The following is a 23,707-nucleotide window of genomic DNA, read 5'->3' as shown; positions in this document are numbered from 1 at the left end:
GGTCAAAGAACACAATACCAACCATGTTTAAAAACACATTTGATACAATTTACTGAATAGAACTATCAAATCTAAATCTAAATAACATTTGGGGGGAAAATTGGAATCTGAAAGACCATCTGAAGGTTTAGAAATATATGTATAGATATATATGACATGTACAAATATTGTATACATAGTATTTATGGAAACCTACCTTGACACTCCTTAGAACTGGGTTCTGAATGATGCGTTTCTGTGACCTGGGATGTGGGGAGAAGCCCCTGGTGTGACGTTCATCCCTAGTGCTTCAGACAGACATGTTTTTTTTATTAATTTCTGCCTGCTCCGTTTGTTATGGTTTCTTCCCCCTTCCTTACTTCCAGTTGTTTTGCCCGTATGTGGTTTCACCCTCTCACCCCCTCCTCATCCATCATTGTCTCACAGTGACATTGTAAAGCTGGTAGAAGTCTCCAATGATGGCGGGCCCTTGGGGATCCATGTAGTACCTTTCAGTGCCCGGGACCGCAGGTAAAGCCCTCCCACTATTACAGCACCTGACAGACAGGCAGCAGGTTCACTGACGCTATGCAGGCCTGACGCTGAGAGGGAGAAGGGGGGAGGGGGGAGACAGACAAAGAGAGAGGGAGGGAGAGAGCTTAGTCTGCCATGGCCCCTGCATCCTCCTCGTGTGCCCCAGTGTACTACACACCCACTACATATGGACCTACACTTCATACACGTCATCCTCACACATCATGAAGTGATTAGCTAGTTTACAGTGATCAATCATGGTGGTTCCGTGTTTGCAGGTGACTGTCATGTTCTTCCGTGACTCCCGTCTGAAGGATTTGACATGATTTGAAGGTTGCGTCATACACATTTCAGTCCACATACGTCTCAGAAGATGTAAAGGAATAATTTATTTACTGGCCTTGCATTTATGTCCACTAGCACATACCTAGGTTTACAGTTCCAGGTCCTAAATCTGTTTGTGCTGTCATGTTAACTCCTTGTCATGCCAAACAGGACAAGAAGTGGCAAGGAGTGGCATGATAGCATAAACAGACTGGTACCCAGGTTAGCTTATTCCCTCCAGAGTCAGAGAATCTTCCAGCCGAAGTTCTGGAAAAGCGGGGGATTTTGGGAAAGGCACGGCATCTCACAGTGTGTCTACATACCTGTGAATAATAAGTTATCTTTGAATAGTTTTAGCACATTTATGGTAATTTGCTTGATTTACATTGAACCCTGGCCTACTCGGTATTCAATATTTCAGCGAAGTCAGCATTGTTTAGCAGTCAGGAAGCCTGGAGGTTTACTATGGCGGATTACTGCACTGACAGCCGTCACATCTGAAGGCTTCCCGAACTCAAATGTGACGGAGCAGCATTTCTCTAAGTCCTACGTCTTACTGTCGACCTGACCATTTCTCCTGTCAGAATGATACTGTTTGGCATTTGGCAGTTCAGTCAGGAGCTGAACTTGGAATTCAGGTAAGAGAGACGCCACAAATAGTCCCTCGATCTCACACGCACTTAGCCAGAAAAACAGAATGAAAATGTATGCACTCACTAATTTAAGTCTGGTTAAGATGCCAAAAATGGAAATTAAAACCATACACCAGCCAGTGGCCTCAGTGAGGATGCAGATGACATGAAGGACATGTTCATACAGTAAAGTGTTGGTCATGTAGAGCCTAGACGTTTGCTGTAAAGCTTTTCAGTAGATCTCTTCCCAGGCTTGCTCTGAGTCTCATTTTGAACCCTGAAGGCTCTTGCACGGCTGCCAGCAGCATTAAACCAACGTCTGCTTCTGAATGTTTCCAGGACTCTAGGCCTGTTGGTCAAGCGCCTGGAGAGGGGAGGCAAGGCGCAGGAGCAGGGTCTGTTCCAGGAGAACGACTGCATCGTACGCATTAATAATGGAGACCTGCGGAACATCCATTTTGAACAGTAAGACACCTGTATCTACCGAGCCTGGATGGACCACCGGTCCTGAGCCCCCTGCCCGCCAGTTCCTCCCCTGCTCCTCTCCCTCCATCTCCTCTCCATGGCTCTGTCTTCTAACCGAAGCAGGGCCTCTGCTGCCGCCGCTGTCTGTTGCAAAGCTAACCTCGTTCCTGTTTGACTCCTCCTAGGTTGATCATACTGTTGCGTCTTGGTAAAATGGAGGCTGGCTGCTGTCCTCTCCATACCTTCAATCCTTTCTATATCCCCATATATCTATCAGCTCCATCGGCTGCTGTGAATACTAACCCCTCCCTGTTTGACTCTTAGGTCAAGCCTACCTTCAGTAGGCGCTACCCACTCAGCATCCATTCCTTTGTCTCTCAGCTCCATTGGCTCCCTCGCTACTACCGCTGCTTAACTTCCATAGCTTCTGATTTTCAGTGATTTCTCTCTCTCGCTCTCTCTCCCTCGCCCTCAGCTCCTCTGTCTGACCAGATCCTAACACCCTAACTGCTGCTGCTGCCTCCCATCCCACTCTGCTGCAGATACTGTTCCATAGAAATAGAATGAGTACTTCCTGCTTTACGCCTGTGGGTACACTCAAAATGGCCTGCCATTATGGCGTCATTGACTTGAATGGGGAGCCCATTCTATTCATTCTAGCTAAAGCTTCTGAATACAATGTGAAGTCTCTCTTTGTCCTCTGTGGTCTACTGTATGTCTATGTCAACATCAACGGGCCGCTCCAGGTTTTGTGCTTTTCAGAAGCATCGGCACTACTGTCATGGATTTTCTGTGCGCACACACTCACTCACAATAAACCTATGGCTATACTACAGCCCTCCCAGCCTCTTCCTTAAAGATATAACAAATACGCTCTTCTGACATTTAGCATGTGTAAAACTGTCTGTTTTCATATATTTAATTCACCCCCAGTAAATAACCTGGGATAGGAAACCGATTACATCTTGTCTGGGACTTGATCTAGCCTGAAATTGGGAAGTCACTGGGCGATATCCATTTCCTTTGGGAATCTTATTAGTGGCTGGGAAAACAGCTAGAAATTTTGGCAAGGAATTGCAGGTTCATTGGGAGTGGGGTTATGATGTCTGTTCATCTTTTATTTGAGAGTGGAGATGTCTACATCCAAAATAGTACCCTATGCCCTACAGTGAGGGAAAAAGTATTTGATCCCCTGCTGATTTTGTACGTTTGCCCACTGACACATGATCAGTCTATAATTTTAATGGTGGGTTTATTTGAACAGTGAGAGACAGAATAACAACAAAAGAAATACAGAAAAACGCATGTCAAAAATGTTATAAATTGATTTGCATTTTAATGAAGGAAATAAGTATTTGACCCCCTCTCAATCAGAAAGATTTCTGGCTCCCAGGTGTCTTTTATACAAGTAACGAGCTGAGATTAGGAGCACACTCTTAAAGGGAGTGCTCCTAATCTCAGCTTGTTACCTGTATAAAACACACCTGTCCACAGAAGCAATCAATCGATCAGATTCCAAACTCTCCACCATGGCCAAGACCAAAGAGCTCTCCAAGGATGTCAGGGACAAGATTGTAGACCTACACAAGGCTGGAATAGGCTACAAGACCATCGCCAAGCAGCTTGGTGAGAAGGTGACAACAGCTGATGCGACCAAAATGGAGCTCTTTGGCATCAACTCAACCTGTCGTGTTTGGAGGAGGAGGAATGCTGCCTACGACCCCAAGAACACCATCCCCACCGTCAAACATAGAGGTGGAAACATTATGCGTTGGGGGTGTTTTTCTGCTAAGGGGACAGGACAACTTCACTGCATCAAAGAGACGATGGACGGGGCCATGTACCATCACATCTTGGGTGAGAACCTCCTTCCCTCAGCCAGGGCATTACAAATGGGTTGTGGATGGGTATTCCAGCATGACAATGACCCAAAACACACGGCCAAGGTAACAAAGGAATGGATCAAGAAGAAGCACATTAAGGTCTGGAGTGGCCTAGCCAGTCTCCAGACCTTAATCCCATAGAAAATCTGTGGAGGGAGCTGAAGGTTCGAGTTGCCAAACGTCAGCCTCGAAACCTTAATGACTTGGAGAAGATTTGCAAAGCGGAGTGGGACAAAATCCCTCCTGAGATGTGTGCAAACCTGGTGGCCAACTACAAGAAACGTCTGACCTCTGAGATTGCCAACAAGGGGTTTGCCACCAAGTACTAAGTCATGTTTTGCAGAGGGGTCAAATACTCATTTCCCTCATTAAAATGCAAATCAATTTATAACATTTTTGACATGCGCTTTTCTGGATTTTTTTTTGTTGCTATTCTGTCTCTCACTGTTCAAATAAACCTACCATTAAAATGTTAGATGGATCATTTCTTTGTCAGTGGGCAAACGTACAAAATCAGCAGAGGATCAAATACTTTTTTCCCTCACTGTATATAGTACACTGCTTTTGCCCAGAGCCTATAGCCCCTGGCCTATGGTGCCATTGGGAGCGCAGCAGAGATGACTAGCAAAGTCACCTTTACTGTACTGTAACAGGTGTGGCTAACAAGACTACTGCTACGGCAACATTACACTCAATAGATGTTTTCAGTTCACACCTACTTTACCTCATGTTGAAGGGGTTTAAAAGGATTTCTCTCCAATCATTCTATGAAAAGCCCCATTACTTTCATCTGTAGCCAATTGTGGGATTACATGATAAAACCTGGCAAACCTATTCTAAAGCTGTACATGGTTTCTTTCAACAGGCTTTAGTCACTGATACACAGTGCAGGTGGACCACCACTAGTGTATAGTGTGTCTGCGTGATCCACCAGCCCTGTTTTGACTGTAGGGTCGCAACATTCCAGTAACTTCCCCTAAACCTCCTGGTTTTGGAGGATTCAGAATTTCCTGCTTTTATTTCACTCGATTCCCAGAATCGTCCAACAGGATTTCCAGAACACCAAAGGAATGTTGGGGAAATTACCTGCGATTTTTGCCACGCTGGTTGACTGTTGTTTTGGTTCTGCCTTCCCTCAGAGCCCAGAACATGTTCCGCCAGGCCATGCGTTCCCCGGTCATCATGTTCCACGTGGTTCCCAACCTGATGAAGGCCCAGTACGAGCAGCTGTCACACAGCGAGAGGAACCCCAACGTGGCCTACTCCTCTGGACGCTTCAGCCCCGACTCCCTAGCTAGCGAGAGAGGCAGCACCACCTCAGGCCTGGACCACACCCCACAGGTTTCTCACAATTTTTCTATACTCGCTGTCGTTGCTTTTAGAATGAAAGGCACATTCCTGTGAAGACAGACAATAAAATACTGTCTTATCTTAATTCACAGTCCCGTGGTCACCATCCCCACCCTCACCCGGAGCAGGGAGACGCCTACACCCCTCTACCCCACCCCCATGGGGGCTCCATTGGCAAGCCCCCATCCGGCCACGCCCCCTCCCCTCACAGGGTGCTAAACTCAACCCCCACGGCGGGCTTCACCAAAAAGGTTGGCAGGAGACTCAACATCCAGCTCAAGAAAGGTCAGCATCCAACCCACACACGCACACACACACACACACATACACACCTAAAGCTCAGCATCTGTTTAACCTCAGGATGGCCGTGAGCTTTTCCTGACTATGGCCATCCCAAGGCCCAGAGGTTTTTTTCCCCAGGTCAGTTCATGTGGTCAGGAAAAGCTCCTGGTCCTACATATTGAATGGTTGGAATCCATTCTTCACAGAGGTGGTTTGTGATTAGCACGACAGAGAAAGCATCGCTGTAATCCTCTCCAGCCATGGTGGGTCTGAGAAAATTGCCTTCTTTCCTTCCCTCATTCTAAGAATTTAGCTTCTCAGCCTCAGAAGAAAAATAACTAGTGTTTAGGTTTGTGTGATGAAGTTGAATGAATCAATTCCTCTTCTATTTAGGACTTCAAAGAAGACATTGTCAAATTGTTTGGTTCAAAATATATATTCATATTATTACAGTCACTTCAAAATTAACACACAGTACCAGTCATAGGTTTGGACACCTACTCATTCAAAGGTTTTTCTTTATTTTTACTTTTTAATAATAGTGAAGACATCCAAACTATGAAATACCACACATGGAATCATGTAGTAAGCAAACAAGTTTTAAACAAATGAAAATCTATTTAATATTTGAGATTCTTCAAAGTGCCACCCTTTGCCTTGATGACAGCTTTGCACACTCTTGGCATTTTCTCAACCAGCTTCACCTGGAATGCTTTTCCAACAGTCTTGAAGGAGTTCCCACATATATGCTGAGCACTTGTTGGCTGCTTTTCCTTCACTCTTCGGTCCAACTCTTCCCAAACCATCGCAATTGGGTTGAGTTCGGGTGCTTGTGGAGGCCAGGTCATCTGATGCAGCACTCCATCACTCTCCTTCTTGGTCAAATAGCCCTTACACAGCCTGGAGGTATGTTGGGTCATTGTCCTGTTGAAAAACAAATGATAGTCCCACTAAGCGCAAACCAGATGGGATGGTGTATCACTGCAGAATGCTGTGGTAGCCATTCTGGTTAAGCGTGCCTTGAATTCTAAATAAAACAGTGTCACCAGCAAAGCACCATCACACCACCTCCTCCATGCTTCACGGTGGGAACCACACATGCGGAGATCATCCGTTCACCTACTCTGCGTCTCACAAAGACATGGTGTTCGGAAACAAAAATCTCAAATTTGGACTCCTCAGACAAAGGGACAGATTTCCAACGGTCTAATGTCCTTTGCTCGGTTTTCTTGGCACACCTGTTAATTGAAATTTATTCCAAGTGACAACCTCATGACAGCTTTGCATTCTCTCAAACTGCTTCATCAAGGCAAAGGGTGGCTACTTTGAAGAATCTCAAATATAAAATATATTTTGATATGTTTAACACTTTTTTTGCTTACTTTTCTATATGTTTCATTTAACTAGGCAAGTCAGTTAAGAACAAATTCTTATTTACAATGACGGCCTACCCCGACCAAACCCTAACCCGGACGACGCTGGGCCAATTGTACGGCGCCCTACGGGATTCCCAATCACGGCCGGTTGTGATACAGCCTGGAATCAAACCAGGGTCTGTAGTGACGCCTCTAGCCCTGAGAGGCCGTGCCTTAGATCGCTGCGCCACTCGGGAGCTTTATTGCTACATGATTCCATACGTGTTATTTCATAGTTTTGATGTCTTCACTATTATTCTACAATATAGATGAAAATAAAGAGAAACCCTGGAATGAGTAGGTGTCCAAACGTTTGACTGGTACAGTACGCTTCTCATTGCTCTTTTAATGAACAGACACACACATCAGAATCAGTCAATGTTGCCTTAAATGTCAATAAAGATGGCCAAAAGGCCTCCCACTTTTGCCTGAAACGGTAGAGAGAAAATGTGTTGCAGATCCAGATTGATCCATTCATTCCAAATTCATGTAGTGACTGACAGCTGGACAGAGTTGGCACAGCACAGGCCTCTGCAATAGGAGACACGCAGTCAGGCAGGTAGGCAGGCCATAGGAGACCAGTTGTGTGTGCCGGCACGGGCAACTGGGGGAGACAGAGGGCTTGTTGCTAGGCAGCCAATCGTCTGTGTAGTGTACACTATGTCAAAAGGCATGTTGAAAATCAACGGGCCGCTCCGTATGGCACACTAGCACTGCGTAGGGATCTCTTCACTGCCTTGGCCAGGTATGATGTATGTGTCCCAAACAGCACCCTATTCGCTATAGTGCACTATTTTTGACCACGGACCATAGGGCTCTGGTTAAAAGTAGTGCACTATGTAAGGAATAGGGTGCCATTTATACAGTCCCCACAGACCACATCCAGGTGTGTATCATACTATTAGGTTTTTATTCACTTTCTTTTGAAAGGAGGCCTACATAAACATAGCACTGTTAATAACATCTACAGCCTTTGGCTTGTTTGTTGTGTTTTGAGTGCAGCAGACTGAACCTTATTTGGTGGATAGATTTAGTTGGTTTGTCGACATCTTAAAGGGACTACTTCCCCAGAGTCTGATACCATTTTAATGTCTGTGTGTGTAGTTTGAAGGAAGTTGCTTACTAGCTTTGATCGCAATGACTGGAAGTCTATGGTAACAGCTAGCTTTTACCATAGACTTCCAGTCATTGTGCTAATGCTAGTTAGCAATTGTGCTAACGCTAGTTAGCAACTTTTTTCAAACTGCACACACAGACATGAAAATGGTATCCACGAGTTAATCTGACTTTGGGGAAGTAAAAAGAGGGCTTTTTTAAGATGTCAACATAACAAACTCACTGGCCTTTTCACAAAACCCAAACTCGAACACAATCAATCTGGAATATTACAAGACTGATATAACTTGTCTTGAAAGATCCTGTGTACCAAATGAAACACATTAATGCTAATGCCATTTACCGGTAACTATAATACGTGCCCGTCCTATGGTGGGAAGTTGATTGGCTTATTGACATGGAGGGGATTTAGATTGCTCTGAAACAGAATCCTCAGAGTGTTCTGGAATCCTCTCTGTGTTTGCCTTGCTTACATTACCATACACAGCTCAGACAGAGACAGAGGGTTAGGCTTGGCAGACATTCTCCTAATGATCGGACTGTGGTGCCGGCGGGAGAGGAGAAAGAGATACCATCCTCAACCTCTGGACTCTGATTCAGGCCGGGAGGATTCCGCAGTTCAACCCGTTTTGTCTCAACCTTTCATACTAGCTGTCCAGAATCCTTCCCATGTTGCATTTTCACTTTGGATTGCCTCATGGCTATGTCTGAATACCCATACTTGCGTTGTAAATAGGCTTTTTGGGTATGCGAATTGAACATGTTTTATAGTAAGTGAAATTTCCAAACATTTAGTATGCTTTAAATGCCAGGATGTCATAGCCATTTTGGCTTTACATCTAGAAATCGCTGCATGCTATTGAGGAAGAGAATTGTCTTTTCCGACCCACGTGTTTGACAACAGCTGATAATTATGAGAAGGGGACACGAAATGAACAGATGGCGGGAAGCAACGCAATTGCAAATTAGATTACACGTTCTTGGTATGGGTGAGCCTAGTATGTTGATATTTGTTGCTTACTGCATACATTTATACTAGACAGTACGTTCTAAATAGTATGTAGTATGTGTAATACACAGTATGTCGTTTTGGTAAGTAGTAGGCAAGACACATTTCAAACACTGCCAGAATGTCTTGCTGCTGTGTAGACCTGACTGTACCTGTGATATGAGGGGAGTCAAAATGTGACGGGCGTTCTCGCGCGTTTCACATCCTCCTGTTTCATCCCTTAGGTCCAGAGGGTCTGGGTTTCAGCATCACTTCGCGCGACGTCCCCATCGGCGGCTCGGCGCCCATCTACGTGAAGAACATCCTGCCCCGAGGAGCTGCCATCCAGGACGGACGCCTCAAGGCTGGAGACAGGCTGCTGGAGGTGAGACCCGAGATCCAGGGGATGCTTCAGTAAAACACTCTCATTGTCTAGTCACCCTGTTTCTAGATCTCTGTTCCCAATGGTTTATGTTGTGTTAGCCTCTAATACGGTGTGACTTCTGGCACGTAGGGAGGGACATGTTGTTTAGGCTCATAATAGTGTCTTGGTGGGATCAGTTCAAGTGAATGGCAGCGGGTTCCTCAGTGTGGGATTTAGGGGTCAAAATCGGAATGTGAATCTGTATGTTACTAATTGCCGTATGTGTTCCAGGTGAATGGAGTGGACTTGGTTGGTCGGACCCAGGAGGAAGTGGTCGCTCTGCTGAGGGCCACGCCTATGGGAGGAGCTGTGGGGCTGGTGGTGCTACGACAGGAGGAGACCTTCCTGGTAGGTCTCTCTGCTCCCCTAACACTGCAAACTCTACATTCCCTCCTCTCTAGGATGCTTAGAGTCCCTGTTTGTCATAATGTCCCCTACTCTCAGGAAAGTGTGTGTGTACATCAATATGCATGTCGTGGGGCCCTGTGGTTGTGTGCGTCTTATACCTTGTCACGGTTAATCTCCCAAGTTCCCCAGTAAGTATTGTGTTTTCCTTCCATTCTCCTCCTCACACAACATGCCAATGCAGCATGCAGATTGATTGTGCTACTCTGGCAAGGCGCTACTCTCTATTATCAGTGTCTATGTCCCAAATGGCTTCCTATTCCTACATAGTGCACTACTTTTGATCAGAGCCCTATGGATCCTGGTCAAATGTAGTGCACTATGTAGAGGGTGGGGCGCCATTTGGGACGTAGACCCTGATCCAAGTATTCTCGGTGGGAGCCTGTAGTGCTCCGCTCCCTCAGAACAAATTGGATAGATTGATTGATGGATGGGTGAGAAAGCGGGCAGGTTAGGGACAGACTGAGAAATACACTTGTTGTTGGGTGGAATATCAATCAGATTCAGAACCCACACAATAGGTCCTGTTCAAAAGGAGTGCACTAAATGGGGAATAGGGTGCCATTTGAAACAGAGTGACTAGAGGGTGACTACTCAGTTTGAGATCATAATGGCTCATGCCATGTAATGTGTTTATATAGACGCGCCGTGTGTTTTAATTTGTTTTAATTGAAAGGTTTTGTCAATACACATGTTTTTTTAATGAAACAACACATCTGGGGTTCCGTTAGTGTGTCTGATGAAAGGAATATGTTGAGTTAATGCTGGGGTTAGTGCTGAGGTCTAAATTATAGTGGTTGTGTTCCAAATGGCACCCTATTACCTACAAAGTGCACTACTTTTGACTAGAGGCCCTGGTCAAAAGTGGTGCACTATAAAGGGAGTAGGGTGCCATTTGGTGCGCAGACAGTCCCGCCGAGGTTGATCAGTATTTACTACCCAAGTCACTGGCTACTATACGATCTCCCAACCAAACCGCCAGTATGCTTCTTTAACACCCGGGATGTTGCGCCAGGCTGAGTTATAGAACAGAGTAGCACTCAAATCCCCGCCCCCCCCCTGTTGTGATAATAATGGGCCAGAGTTTTCTCCTCTCACCATTAGTGGATCACAGCCACCAGCAACCAACAGCAGGTTCAACCAACCCCCTCCAACAGTGACAGTTATTACAACTGAAGACGCACACACCCTATTGGCTGGCTGTCACTCTGGGCCAATCATTCTGGCCGGGCTGAGTTAGATGTTGAGCCCAGGGGCGTTCATCCAGGCCTCATCGGGATCAATACTCATCTTTTGATTAGTCCAGAGCCTTTCTTTCACTCAGGAGGATGTGTCCCAAATGGAACACCCTTTTCCCTATGGGGCCCCGGTCGAAAGTAGTGCACTATGTAGGGAATAAGGTGCCATTTGGGATGCAAGCTAGAAGTATCTGTCTGCTATCTCGTCTGACACACATGACGGGGGGAGGGTATAAATATTACAAAGCGGAGAGAACCGCTTCCACCCCCAGGGGGAAAACACAGGCCTGGTTCTTCTGACTCTAGTAGTGGGGAAGAGAGCTGGAGCAGCTACTCTGAGTTATTCCCCGCCCCCAGGCAATGATTACTGATATGCTGGTAATATCCATAGATGGGCTATAGTGGTACATGTGAGCATGTAGTTTGGTAAAGAAATGCACTCTGTTGGAGTGTGTGAACACTGGGTAGCCCACTTCTACTGCACAGTCTACATTAGGTGGAGACTTACATTTCCCTCACTAACTTTAAACATCAGCTGTCTGAGCAGCTAACCGATCGCTGCAGCTGTACATAGTCCATCTGTAAATAGCCCACCCAATCTACCTACCTCATCCCCATATTGTTTTTACTTTTCTGCTCTTTTGCACACCAGTATCACTACTTACACATCATCATCTGCTCATATATCACTCCAGTGTTAATCTGCTAAATTGTAATTACTTTGCTACTATGGCCTATTTATTGCCTTACCTCCTCACGCCATTTGCACACACTGTATATAGACTCTCTTTTTTTCTATTGTGTTATTGACTGTACGCTTGTTTATTCCATGTAACTCTGTGCTGCTGTTTGTGTCGCTGCTGTGCTTTATCTTGGCCAGGTCGCTGTTGTAAATGAGAACTTGTTCTCAACTACCCTACCTGGTTAAATAAAGGTGAAATAAAATAGTCAATGGATGGTAGTTTGGATTTCTGTCAGTCTACTCCAGGGGTAATCAAATGTGAGCCTGGAGGTCCAGAGAACTGCTGGTTTTCTGTTCAACCTGAACAATTAATTGGACCCACCTGGTGTCCCAGGTCTAAATTAGTCCTTAATTAGAGGAGGAACATGAACATCAGCAGTGGAACTGGCTTCAAGGGTCCAGATTTGAATTAGCCCGATGTGCTCCTCCCTCAGTTAGATTTGATTTACAGTATTGCTGCAAACATGTGTCATTGACTACTGTTGTATCTTCTGACACCCTGTTTCCTCTAGAATGCAGAGCCTCAGATGCAAAGCCCCAGAGATTTGGTAAGAGTCACCCAAACCCCGTTTTTACCTGTTACCTGTCCCCTACACTGAGTCAGTGGAGGCTGGTGAGAGGAGGATGGCTCATGATAGTGGTTGGAAGCAAATGTCAAGAAACCATTCGTTCTCTTCCAGCCAACACTTTGAGCCTGTTCTTCGCTAATACAGCATGCAAAACTCCTAAGACTATGCACGTCGCGTCTAGTGCAGGTTCAGATTGTCCTCTGCTGTGCCTGTTAGTAACGTGGTAGATATTTTCAGGTGTGTAAATGTCGAGCGTCGACCGTTGTCAAACGTGATTAATGTATGATGGTGTGCAGTCAAATGAAATGTACTTTATTGCACAATTCTGCATGTCCCGTGATGCGCTGATGTAGGAGTTCAGTGGAGTACCGTAGAGAAGGGTGTGTTTTCACTACTTGAATAATCTGCTCAGGGACACGCCCATTGATGCAGTGCCATTAACAACCTGGCCACACTCATAAATGACTTTCTCTGAATGGGGTCGAATGCTCATTGTGCTATTTGACCTTGTTTGGGGACATGAGGAGACCATTTACATGGCCTTTTAACGTTGCTCTCAACTGATGAGAGGAAAGCTCATCATTGACTGACCCACTGTGTCATAGGACTGTATTTAAACATAGAATGGGGTCCTTGTTGTTTTCACCAATTTGTATTTTTTTTATTTAACGAGGCAGAGGGTTTGATATACTGGGTTGTTATACTATCAAGGTGATTCATGATGAACTATGTCAGCCAGCCATTCTCCAGCTTCATTGACCAGCTCATTTGGTGCTTCTGTGACGTGTTCAGTTTGCTCCTCAATTCACGCTCCTCGGTTGGCGAGCGAGGTAGCAGCCCAGAGTGAGCGTTCCACGATGGGTTTACTTCAGGGTGGTCCTTCCCTTTCCAGTAAACCATTCACACCAGACCAGGAGGTGTGTCATGGCTGCTGTTAGAACGGCCTCATGTGGAACAGCTCCGGAGTCGTTATCATTGTGCTCAGATGAGACACAATCCAGAGTCGGGCACCTTAGATCCCTGAGTAATCGCTCACTCCTGTGTGATTCTACAAACCTCGTCAATGAATTCCTTCATAAAGTTGGCCTACACGTTGTACACCTTAGATCTCAAGTCTGTCTCTCTGTCTCTCTGTCTCTCTGTCTCTCTCTCTCTCTCTCTCTCTCTCTCTGTCTCTCTGTCTCTCTGTCTCTCTCTCTCTCTCTCTCTCTCTCTCTCTCTCTCTCTCTCTCTCGTGTATGATTTTACAATCCTCGCCAATGAATCCCTTTGTTCTCTCCTTCCCGGCATAGTCCCTCCATAATGGGCTCCACAATTATACCCAGCAGATGTTATCTCTTGTTAGAGGCTTTGTTCCACACAACTCTCAACAACACATGAACTTCACTGTTCTGTTGTGGTGCCAGGCAGACAGCAGCACTGAGGCTCTGATACTAGTACAGAACATGGGCCCTGGTCAAAAGTAGTGCACTATATAGGGAATAGGGTGCCATTTGGGAACCAGTCTGTGTTTCCCGGCAGGAGACCGTTTTAGCGCATTAGCCCCCCCCCCCATCTCATCTGAATGGCCCTCTTCCAGTAGCTGGATGGCGGGAGGAAGGCAGGGTGAGATGGAGGGAGACTGGGGGACAGGGGAACAAAGTTAAGAGCTCCACACGCCAAATGGCACGCTCTCTCTGTACTGGACCAATTAACCTGAGGCCTCACTTGAAGCCATAGTAGCCTGCAGCCACTCTCCGATCCCCCCTCTCACTAAAACAGGTCGAACACACAGAGACAATAGGCAACATCACCTTGACCCCCCACATGAATTAGCTCAGCACTTTGGCAACGTTAATAATTAATAAACGTATAATCGCTGTTAATAATTGATTATCTCTTTGTGGGGGTGGGGGGGGGGGGGGGGCTTCCGTTACCCAGAGGTACATGCTGTTGTTGACACTATGGGCCCTGGTCAAAAGTAATACACTATATAGCCAATAAAGTGCCTTTGAGATGCACCCATGAACAAGGTTAATTGCCACTCCTGCTGACATTTCTGGGGTTTGTTGCTTGTGTGGCATTGGTACCATGGAATGACGGGCCTGCGGTGGTCTCTGGTGTGTGTGTGTGTGGAATGTAACCACAGGTCTGACTGTTCCCCTCTCCAGCGTCGCTCGGTAAGGGAGGCCGTGTCGGCCACGGAGCCCCACTGGCTGACTGAGGTAACCACCCACAGCAGTGGGTGCGTCCCAAATGGCACCCGTGTCCCTATATAGTGTACCCCTGTAGTGCACCATACAGGGCAAAGGGTGCCATTTGGGATGCACGCAGTGCCTCCGCATGACATCATCCCTCTGCTCTGTGGGACTGAGTCAACCAGGAGCCGTGAAGCAAAGGTAACACTTTGGACTGGTGTGCAGCAGACTGAATGAGAGTCAGTTGGGCTGTTCATTGGGACTGCCTAAGTAACAGTAAATGTGGCCGTGGGTGGGTATGCCTTGTGGTCTATACGCTATGTCACTCTGTGCTGATTTAGGAAGTAACTGCCTTTACACCTGCCGTCGCAGGGCAGCACTGATCTAATACATATAGGCTACGTGGCACCCTGTTCCCTATATAGTGCACTTCGAAACATGGCCCATATGGCTTTGGTCAGAAGTAGTGCATTATGGCCTCCCGAGTGTTGCAACGGTCTAAGGCATTGTGGTGCTAGAGGCGTCAGGACAGACCCGGGTTCGATCCCAGGCCGCGACCGGGAGACCCATGAGGCGGCGCACAGTTGGCCCGGCGTCGTCCGGGTTAGGGGGGGGGGGGGGGGGGGGGGGTTAGACCGTCTGGGATGTCCTTGTACCATCGCGCTCTAGCGACTGCTTGTGGCGGGCCGGGCACATGCACGCTGACTTCGGTCGCCAGTTGTACGCCGTTGCCGCGGCTTCCGGGTTAAGCAAGCAGTATGTTGGACATTAGGAAATGTATAAGTAGTGCATTATATAGGGTGCCATTTGGAATACACATTAGTGTAAATCCACTGCTAATAATATCCGTAATAGCTGATATCATTGTGAACTTCTTGTTCTGGTGGTGCTATTAGTTATACTGAGTTACAGAAAATTACTGCAAGTTGATATTGAGAAGGCATCAGTGCCAGTTACCCTGTAATGTAATGTAAAGCCAAGCCACATTGATCTATGGTCACACAGACACATTTTCGACTCGCTCGACTCCGATGAATAATTGTTGTGGCTCTTTCTGCCCCCGCTCTCTGCCACACGCGCACACACACAACGCGCGCACACACAGTGTTATTTGTGCCCCCGTGCAGATGCGACTGCATTCATGTCTCTAGTGTGTGAATGTATGAGTCAATCAGAAGGCCCAGTGACTCTAGTGGAGAACAAGCTCTTGCCTTAATTAAAGTGATGTTTCAAGCTGCCACCTGTTTCTGCGTATACAGCACGCTGTGGCTGGGAGCAGCTGCTAGCTGGGTAATTGCCATCACACAGTCACAGTATAGAGGAGGAAGAGGACACGGATGGATCTGGAGTCTCATTCTAATCTGAAGCCATTCTGATCTCGTGTGTACTGCGTGAGATGTGTGGATGTTTAGGCGGATGAGGCAGGGGCTGTTGCTCTTTGCGACTATGCCTCAGAGATGGGAGTTATTTATAAAAAATAAAAATAAAATTAAAAACACATGACCTCGTATGACGGTGATTATAAAGGGCTGAAAGGTGACGTCCTTTTCTTTGCTCACAGTTCCACTGTGTTTAATGACTCGCTGCCTCCTCCATGAGGAGTGTGATGGTGTGTGTGCGTGTGTGCGTGTGTGCGTGCGTGCGTGCGAGTCTCTCTTTGTGCACCGCACACACCTCCACATCAGTCTGTCTGGACTCCTCTGTCTATCCCCCAGGTGTTTGATATTCATGGTCTATCAGCATGCGGTCTAAGGTAGATAGTGAAAGAGAGAGAGAGGAGAGCTGCTTTAAAAAAAAAAGAGCCTCAGAAGCGTTCAGCGCTCTCCACATGGGCTCCCTCCAGCAATTACATCCTCCACTGCCTCCTCATCTCTCCTCTCCTCTTTGCGCTTTTAATTCGTTTCAAGTGACTTTTTGATTCAATCAAATCGACAGGTTTGTTTGGGAAAGTTGAGAGCACGCCTCTAATCGCTTCAGGTGATGCTGTTGGGAGCGATCGGGGGGCGTGAGGTAGGCCAGGGCTGTAGGGGTTGAGATCGTGGGGCGTGAGGGAGGCCAGGGGTGTGTAGGGAGCCAGGGCTGTAGGGGTTGAGATCGGGGGGCGTGAGGTAGGCCAGGGGTGTGTAGGGAGCCAGGGCTGTAGGGGTTGAGATCGGGGGGCGTGAGGTAGGCCAGGGGTGTGTAGGGAGCCAGGGCTGTAGGGGTTGAGATCGGGGGGTGTGAGGTAGGCCAGGGGTGTGTAGGGAGCCAGGGTTGTAGGGGTTGAGATTGGGGGGCGTGAGGTAGGCCAGGGGTGTGTAGGGAGCCAGGGCTGTAGGGGTTGAGATCGGGGGGCGTGAGGTAGGCCAGGGGTGTGTAGGGAGCCAGGGCTGTAGGGGTTGAGATTGGGCACGGGAGTGGAGGTGCCATTTTATTCACTCTGTGGAATACAAAGCACCCTGCAGCCTGGGTTGCTCAGGAGAGGAGGGGAAGAGAAGGCAGTTCTGCAATTGTGTTCCACATGGATTCATCCTCTCTCCTCTCCCTCTATCGCCCGCACTGTCTCTCTCTTCCTCTGTCTTTTTTTTCTCCTCTTTCTCTGTTCTCTCTCTTTCTCTCTATTCCGCCGCTCGCTCTCTCTCCTTCGGTCTCTCCACAAAGTAATTCAATCTCTCTCTGCAAACAATGGGAGCTAATGAATGTATGACACTGAGCTTGATTATGACTGCATTCATTACACATGCACATAATTGCTAGTAGTTTAGTGTGCAGATTTATTCAGAGGACAGCTGTCAATTGACAAGGCAGAGAGAATAGCTTTTTTGTTATTCAATGAGGCTCAGGCACCTGTTGCATTTTCTGATATACTGTATGTGTCTGCTTCTGTGTGTGGATAATGCTCTTAATTGTATACATTCTAGTGTGTTTTGTTGGCCTGCGAGGTGATCATCAAATCAAAATTGATTTGTCGAATGCTTACTTCCCAAAAATGCATTAAAAAAATATTGAAAATTAATAACACGAAGAATAAATATAAAATGAGTAATGATAACTAGGCTATATACAGTGGGGCAAAAAAAATATTTAGTCAGCCACCAATTGTGCAAGTTCTCCCACTTAAAAAGATGAGAGGCCTGTAATTTTCATCATAGGTACACTTCAACTATGACAGACAAAATGAGGAAAAAAAAATCCAGAAAATCACATTGTAGGATTTTTAATGAATTTATTTGCAAATTATGGTGGAAAATAAGTATTTGGTCACCTACAAACAAGCAAGATTTCTGGCTCTCACAGACATGTAACTTCTTCTTTAAGAGGCACCTCTGTCCTCCACTCGTTACCTGGATTAATGGCACCTGTTTGAACTTGTTCTCAGTATAAAAGACACCTGTCCACAACCTCAAACAGTCACACCCCAAACTCCACTATGGCCAAGACCAAAGAGCTGTCAAAGGACACCAGAAACAAAATTGTAGACCTGCACCAGGCTGGGAAGACTGAATCTGCAATAGGTAAGTTGCTTGGTTTGAAGAAATCAACTGTGGGAGCAATTATTAGGAAATGGAAGACCACTGATAATCTCCCTCAATCTGGGGCTCCACGCAAGATCTCACCCCGTGGGGTCAAAATGATCACAAGAACGGTGAGCAAAAATCCCAGAACCACACAGGGGGACCTAGTGAATGGCCTGCAGAGAGCTGGGACCAAAGTAACAAAGCCTACCATCAGTAACACACTACGCCGCTAGGGACTCAAATCCTGCAGTGCCAGACGTGTCCCCCTGCTTAAGCCAGTACATGTCCAGGCCCGTCTGAAGTTTGCTAGAGAGCATTTGGATGATCCAGAAGAAGATTGGGAGAATGTCATATGGTCAGATGAAACCAAAATATAACTTTTTGGTAAAAACTCAACTCGTCGTCTTTGGAGGACAAAGAATGCTGAGTTGCATCCAAAGAACACCATAACTACTGTGAAGCATGGGGGTGGAAACATCATGCTTTGGGGCTGTTTTTCTGCAAAGGGACCAGGACGACTGATCCGTGTAAAGGAAAGAATGAATGGGGCCATGTATCATGAGATTTAGAGTGAAAACTTCCTTCCATCAGCAAGGGCATTGAAGATGAAACGTGGCTGTGTTTTCAGCATGACAATGATCCCAAACACACCACCCGGGCAACGAAAGAGTGGTAAAGAAGCATTTCAAGGTCCTGGAGTGGCCTAGCCAGTCTCCAGATCTCAACCCCATAGAAAATCTTGGTAGGGAGTTGAAAGTCCGTGTTGCCCAGCAACAGCCCCAAAACATCACTGCTCTAGAGTAGATCTGCATGGAGGAATGGGCCAAAATACTAGCAACAGTGTGTGAAAACCTTGTGAAGACTTACAGAAAACGTTTGACCTCTGTCATTGCCAACAAATGGTATATAACAAGTATTGAGATAACAAAAGTTTATTGACCAAATACTTATTTTCCACCATAATTTGCAATTAAATTCATAAAAAATCTTACAATGTGATTTTCTGGATTTTTTTTCTCATTTTGTCTGTCATAGTTGAAGTGTATGTACCTATGAAAATTACAGGCCTCTCATCTTTTTAAGTGGGAGAACTTGCACAATTGGTGGCTGACTAAATACTTTTTTGCCCCACTGTACACAGGGTACCCCAGTCGCCGTGCAGGGGTACGAGGTATTTGAGGTAGATATGTACAGTACATATAGGTAGGGGTAAAGTGACTAGGCATACTTATTGTGATCAGATACTCCATTCTTCTGACAATGTGTTTAGTCACAATGTAAATGTTGGCTCTGCTTTGCTACAGAAGTCCATAATACATTCAGAACACTGACTTGAAGGATCTCTATGACAGACAGTGTATCCAACCTTTGCCTCATCTGTAACTAAACTCATAGATGTGAGTTGGTCATCCCATGGCTCCTGATTCTGAAGAGCGTCGGAATCGGCATAGCTGCGTCCCAATTTGGACAAACCTACTCATTCATGGGTTTTTCTTTTCTTTTTACTATTTTCTTTGTAGAATAATTGCAAAGATATCAAAACTATGAAATAACACACATCGAATCATATAGTGACCCAAAAAGTGTTAAACAAATCCAAATATATTTTTGATTCTTCAAAGTATCAAAGTCCCCTTTTGCCTCTGTGACAGCTTTGCACACTCTTGGCATTCTCTCAGCCCGCTTCATGAGGTAGTCACCTGGAAAGCATTTCAATTAACAGGTGTGCCTTGTTAACTTAATTTGTGGAATTTCTTTCCTTAATGCATTTGAGCCAATCAGTTGTGTTGTGACAAAGTAAAGGGTGGCTATTTTGAAGAATATTAAATATATTTTGATTTATTTAACACTTTTTGGTTACTACATGATGTTATATGTGTTTTATCATAGTTTTGATGTCTTCATTATTGTTCTACAATGTAGAAAATAGTAAAAAAAAATAAAGAAAAACCCTTGAATGAGTAGGTGTGTCCAAACCTTTGACTGGTACTGTATATAGTATAGTGCACAAATTTTGACCAGGCCCTGGTTAAAAGTAGTACACTATGGAGGGAATAGGGTGCCATTTGGGACACTAATCTTGTATTTGCCTATCAGTAGCAGAAATGATCAGTGACACCGTCCTTTCTCCCTCCCTCGCTCACTCTCCGTTCTAGAAGGTTGAGGAGGATGACCTGGTTTTGACCCCTGACGGTACCAGGGAGTTCCTGACCTTTGAGATCCCTCTGAGTGACTCGGGGTCGGCCGGGTTAGGGGTCAGCGTCAAGGGCAACCGCTCCAAGGAGAACCATGCTGACCTAGGCATCTTCGTCAAGTCCATAATCAATGGAGGAGCTGCCTGCAAGGTGAGTCTTGCCCCTCTCATAAGGATTCCGATGTTCATGGTCATATAAGTAATGATGTATTTTCTGGAGTTTATATACTAATCTGCCTATTGGCATCTTCTGTCTATCTGTTCTGATTTGACAGTGAACTTCATTGCTTTGTCTGCTATTCGTTATTCCACTGACAGTGCAGTAACCTTGGTGCCCGTCTTTTTTGCACTCTAGCCTACTCTCTAGGGAATTAAGTAGCCTGGGTGTCACTCGTTGTTCGGTGTGACAAGGAGTTGGCAAGATGACGCAAGCAGATCTGGGACCAGGTTAACAGCACCAGTGCTATTGCGTTGAACAGCCTGATCGTGGGTGTTCTGATTCTGCGTGTCACATGCTGTGTTAACAGGATAGACGGCTGCGGGTCAACGACCAGCTGATAGCGGTGAACGGCGAGTCATTGATAGGCAAGACCAACCAGGAGGCCATGGAGACGCTAAGGAAGTCCATGTCGGTGGAGGGCAACAAACGCGGGACGATTCAGCTGATAGTGGCCAGGAGGGTCACCAAACGCAGTGAGGTAAGCCTAACCCTCCCTTTGGGACAGCCGTGGAGATTATTGGACTAACACCAGTCTGAGGACGGGCTCATAGTAATGGCTGACAACCCGTCACTCTGTCACCACTGACAACCCGTCACTCTGTGACCACTGACAACCCGTCACTCTGTGACCACTGACAACCCGTCGCTCTGTGACCACTGACAACCCGTCGCTCTGTGACTACTGACAACCCGTCGCTCTGTGACCACTGACAACCCGTCGCTCTGTGACCACTGACAACCCGTCGCTCTGTGACCACTGACAACCCGTCGCTCTGTGACCACTGACAACCCGTCACTCTGTGACCACTGACAACCCGTCACAAAGATGCCTTGAAATTTGAAGTTTTTCCAAAAACACTTGAAACAGTTGTTCAGTTTTCATTAACATACACCCTCCCACAGTCCCCGTGTTAAATTCCAAAGCCAGGGACACGTTCTGGACTGGAGAGCTCTGCTATGGATGTGATTTAAAGAACAGTTAGTCAGGTGGGTCACAGCAGTTCACACAACATGATCTGCGTCCCAAATGGCACCCTATTCCCTATTTAGTGCACTACTTTTGAACAGGGGCTCTGGTCCAAAGTAGTGCACCATGTAGGGAATAGTGTGCCATTTGGGGCGCAGGCATGCTCTCGTCTTAGCCTCCATGCCCCGGGGTCTAATGTGTCATGATATTGGTACATACTCAAGACTCTGGCTTGATCACTTCTCTATCTAGTGTACTGCACTGCCCACTTTCCAGCAGTGTGTTGTTTGTAGTGTGAACTGTACTGTAGGCCTCCATCCCTGCCTCTGCCTCTTGCTACGGCACATGTCAGACCTGAGATGCCCATGGCGCAGCTGGTAATTGAAAGCAGAGCAGGGGCTAAGGGCTGAGCTGTGTGTTGCAGTCGGGGCATGCTGTGCTGTGGAGAAGCCTGGGGTGAGAGCAGAGAGCACTGGCCTTGAGTGATGTACAGACACACAGGGGAGACTGGTCGATATCTGCGTCACAGATACAGCTGAAAGGATGGCTTGGACTAGAGCAGTATGGTTCTAGGTGTCTATGTAGAAGAGGAATTATACTTCATTGATCCATTTCCCACGCGGTCCTCAGAGTATGTGATGTACAGTGTCTTCAGAATGTTTCGGTACCCCTTGACTTATTCCACATTCTGTTGTTACAGCCTATATTCAAATGGGATTAAATAGATTGTTTTCTCACCCAACTACACACAATACCCATAATGACTGTCCAAACAGCAAGTTACAAGTGATCAAATCGGATTAGTGTGTGTTCAGACAGCAGTCATTTGCTGGCATGGCTATGTTAGTTGTCATAGTAACAACAGGTGTGTGCGCAGTGGTGTAGGCTGATTGGTGTTGGTTAGGGGTGTCAAACTCATTCCACGGAGGGCCTAGTGTCTGCTGGTTTTAGTTTTTTTCCTTTCAATGAAGACCTAGACAACCAGGTGAGAGGAGTGCCTCACTCATTATTGACTAATTAATTCATCAATGCAGTGCAAGGGAGGAGCGAAAACCCGCAGAACTCCTTGGAAAGAGTTTGACACTTGGTGCTCGTGGTTCCTGTCACTCAGAAGTTAAGTAGCAGGCGACGGTGACAGCATCACCTGCCATGGACGTTCCCCAGTTGCTTTGAAGGTTCAAAATCATCGTGTGAGAACACTTTTTTAAAGCCTCAAAGAACAAGAAGATCCAACTTTCAAAACACGTCCTTTTTGGCTAGCCACAGCAGTCAACTTGTCTAGGGTTTCCCCAAACTCGGTCCTGTACGTCTGCAGTGTACAGCATTTTCACATTATTATAATGTATTCAAGTTCTTGTCAAAGTTGGTTGTTGATCATTTCTAGACAGACATTTTCTAGTCTTGCCATAGCATTTTAAGCTGATTTTAAGTCAAACTGTAACTAGGTCACTCAGTAACATTCACTGTCTTCTTGGTAAGCAACTCCAGTGTATATTTGGCCTGGTGTTTTAGGTTACCTATGTGTCTGGCTAGACTTTAAACTCTCCTTCCATACTCACATTAAGCATCTCCATTCCAAAATTAAATCTAGAATTGGCTTCCTATTTCGCAACAAAACATCCTTCACTCATGCTGCCAAACATACCCTCGTAAAACTGACCATCCTACCGATCCTTGACTTCGGCGATGTCATTTACAAAATATCCTCCAACACTCTACTCAGCAAACTGGATGCAGTCTATCACAGTGCCATCCGTTTTGTCACCAAAGCCCCATATACTAAAAATCACTGAAGCTAGAGACTCGTATATCCCTCTAGCTTTTACCACCAGCTGTCAGAGCAGCTTACAGATCACTGCACCTGTACATAGCCCATCTAACTACCTCATCCCCATACTGTATTTATTTATTTATTTATCTTCCTCTTTTGCACCCCAGTATCTCTTCTTGCACATTCATCTTCTGCACATCTATCACTCCAGTGTTTAATTGGTATGTTTTAATTACTTCACCACTATGGCCTATTTATTGCCTTACCTCCCTTATCTTACTTAATTTGCACACACTGTATATAGACTTTTTCTACTGTGTTATTGACTGTTTGTTTGTTTATTACATGTGTAACTCCTTGTTGTTGTATGTGTCAAACGACTTTGCTTAATATTGGCCAGGTCGCAGTGATAAATGAGAACTTGTTCTCTACTTGCCTACCTGGTTAAATAAAGGTAAAATAAAAAATAGGTTATTGTCCTACTGAAAGGTGAATTTGTCTTCCAGTGTCTGTTGGAAAGCAGACTAAACCAGGT

At 46.0% G+C, this 23,707-nt stretch overlaps 1 protein-coding gene across 6 annotated transcripts in view; it reads left to right on the top strand.

Moving 5' to 3' along the window:
* The window catches only part of LOC110530242 (partitioning defective 3 homolog), a 252,036-nt gene that overhangs the window by 130,763 nt on the left and 97,566 nt on the right, over positions 1 to 23,707 (top strand). For 4 of the 6 annotated variants that reach the window (XR_005052926.1, XM_021613144.2, XM_021613142.2 and 1 more), the window contains exons 7-15: positions 427 to 510; positions 1,809 to 1,934; positions 4,957 to 5,158; positions 5,260 to 5,452; positions 9,214 to 9,353; positions 9,624 to 9,740; positions 12,290 to 12,325; positions 20,177 to 20,365; positions 20,742 to 20,912. Coding sequence is in view for 5 of the 6 variants with exons in the window: in XM_021613144.2 (XP_021468819.2) it covers positions 427 to 510; positions 1,809 to 1,934; positions 4,957 to 5,158; positions 5,260 to 5,452; positions 9,214 to 9,353; positions 9,624 to 9,740; positions 12,290 to 12,325; positions 20,177 to 20,365; positions 20,742 to 20,912 (1,258 nt within the window). In the remaining variant the exon portion in view is untranslated. The remainder of the gene's footprint in view (positions 1 to 426; positions 511 to 1,808; positions 1,935 to 4,956; positions 5,159 to 5,259; positions 5,453 to 9,213; positions 9,354 to 9,623; positions 9,741 to 12,289; positions 12,326 to 20,176; positions 20,366 to 20,741; positions 20,913 to 23,707) is intronic. The other 2 variants (XM_021613143.2, XM_021613147.2) reach the window with 2 other exon arrangements.

The sequence above is a fragment of the Oncorhynchus mykiss genome, chromosome 8 (genome assembly GCF_013265735.2).
Source record: "Oncorhynchus mykiss isolate Arlee chromosome 8, USDA_OmykA_1.1, whole genome shotgun sequence".
Taxonomy (NCBI): Eukaryota; Metazoa; Chordata; class Actinopteri; order Salmoniformes; family Salmonidae; genus Oncorhynchus; species Oncorhynchus mykiss.
Note: the sequence above shows the minus strand (reverse complement) of the source record. Positions and strands in the feature narration are given on the sequence as shown.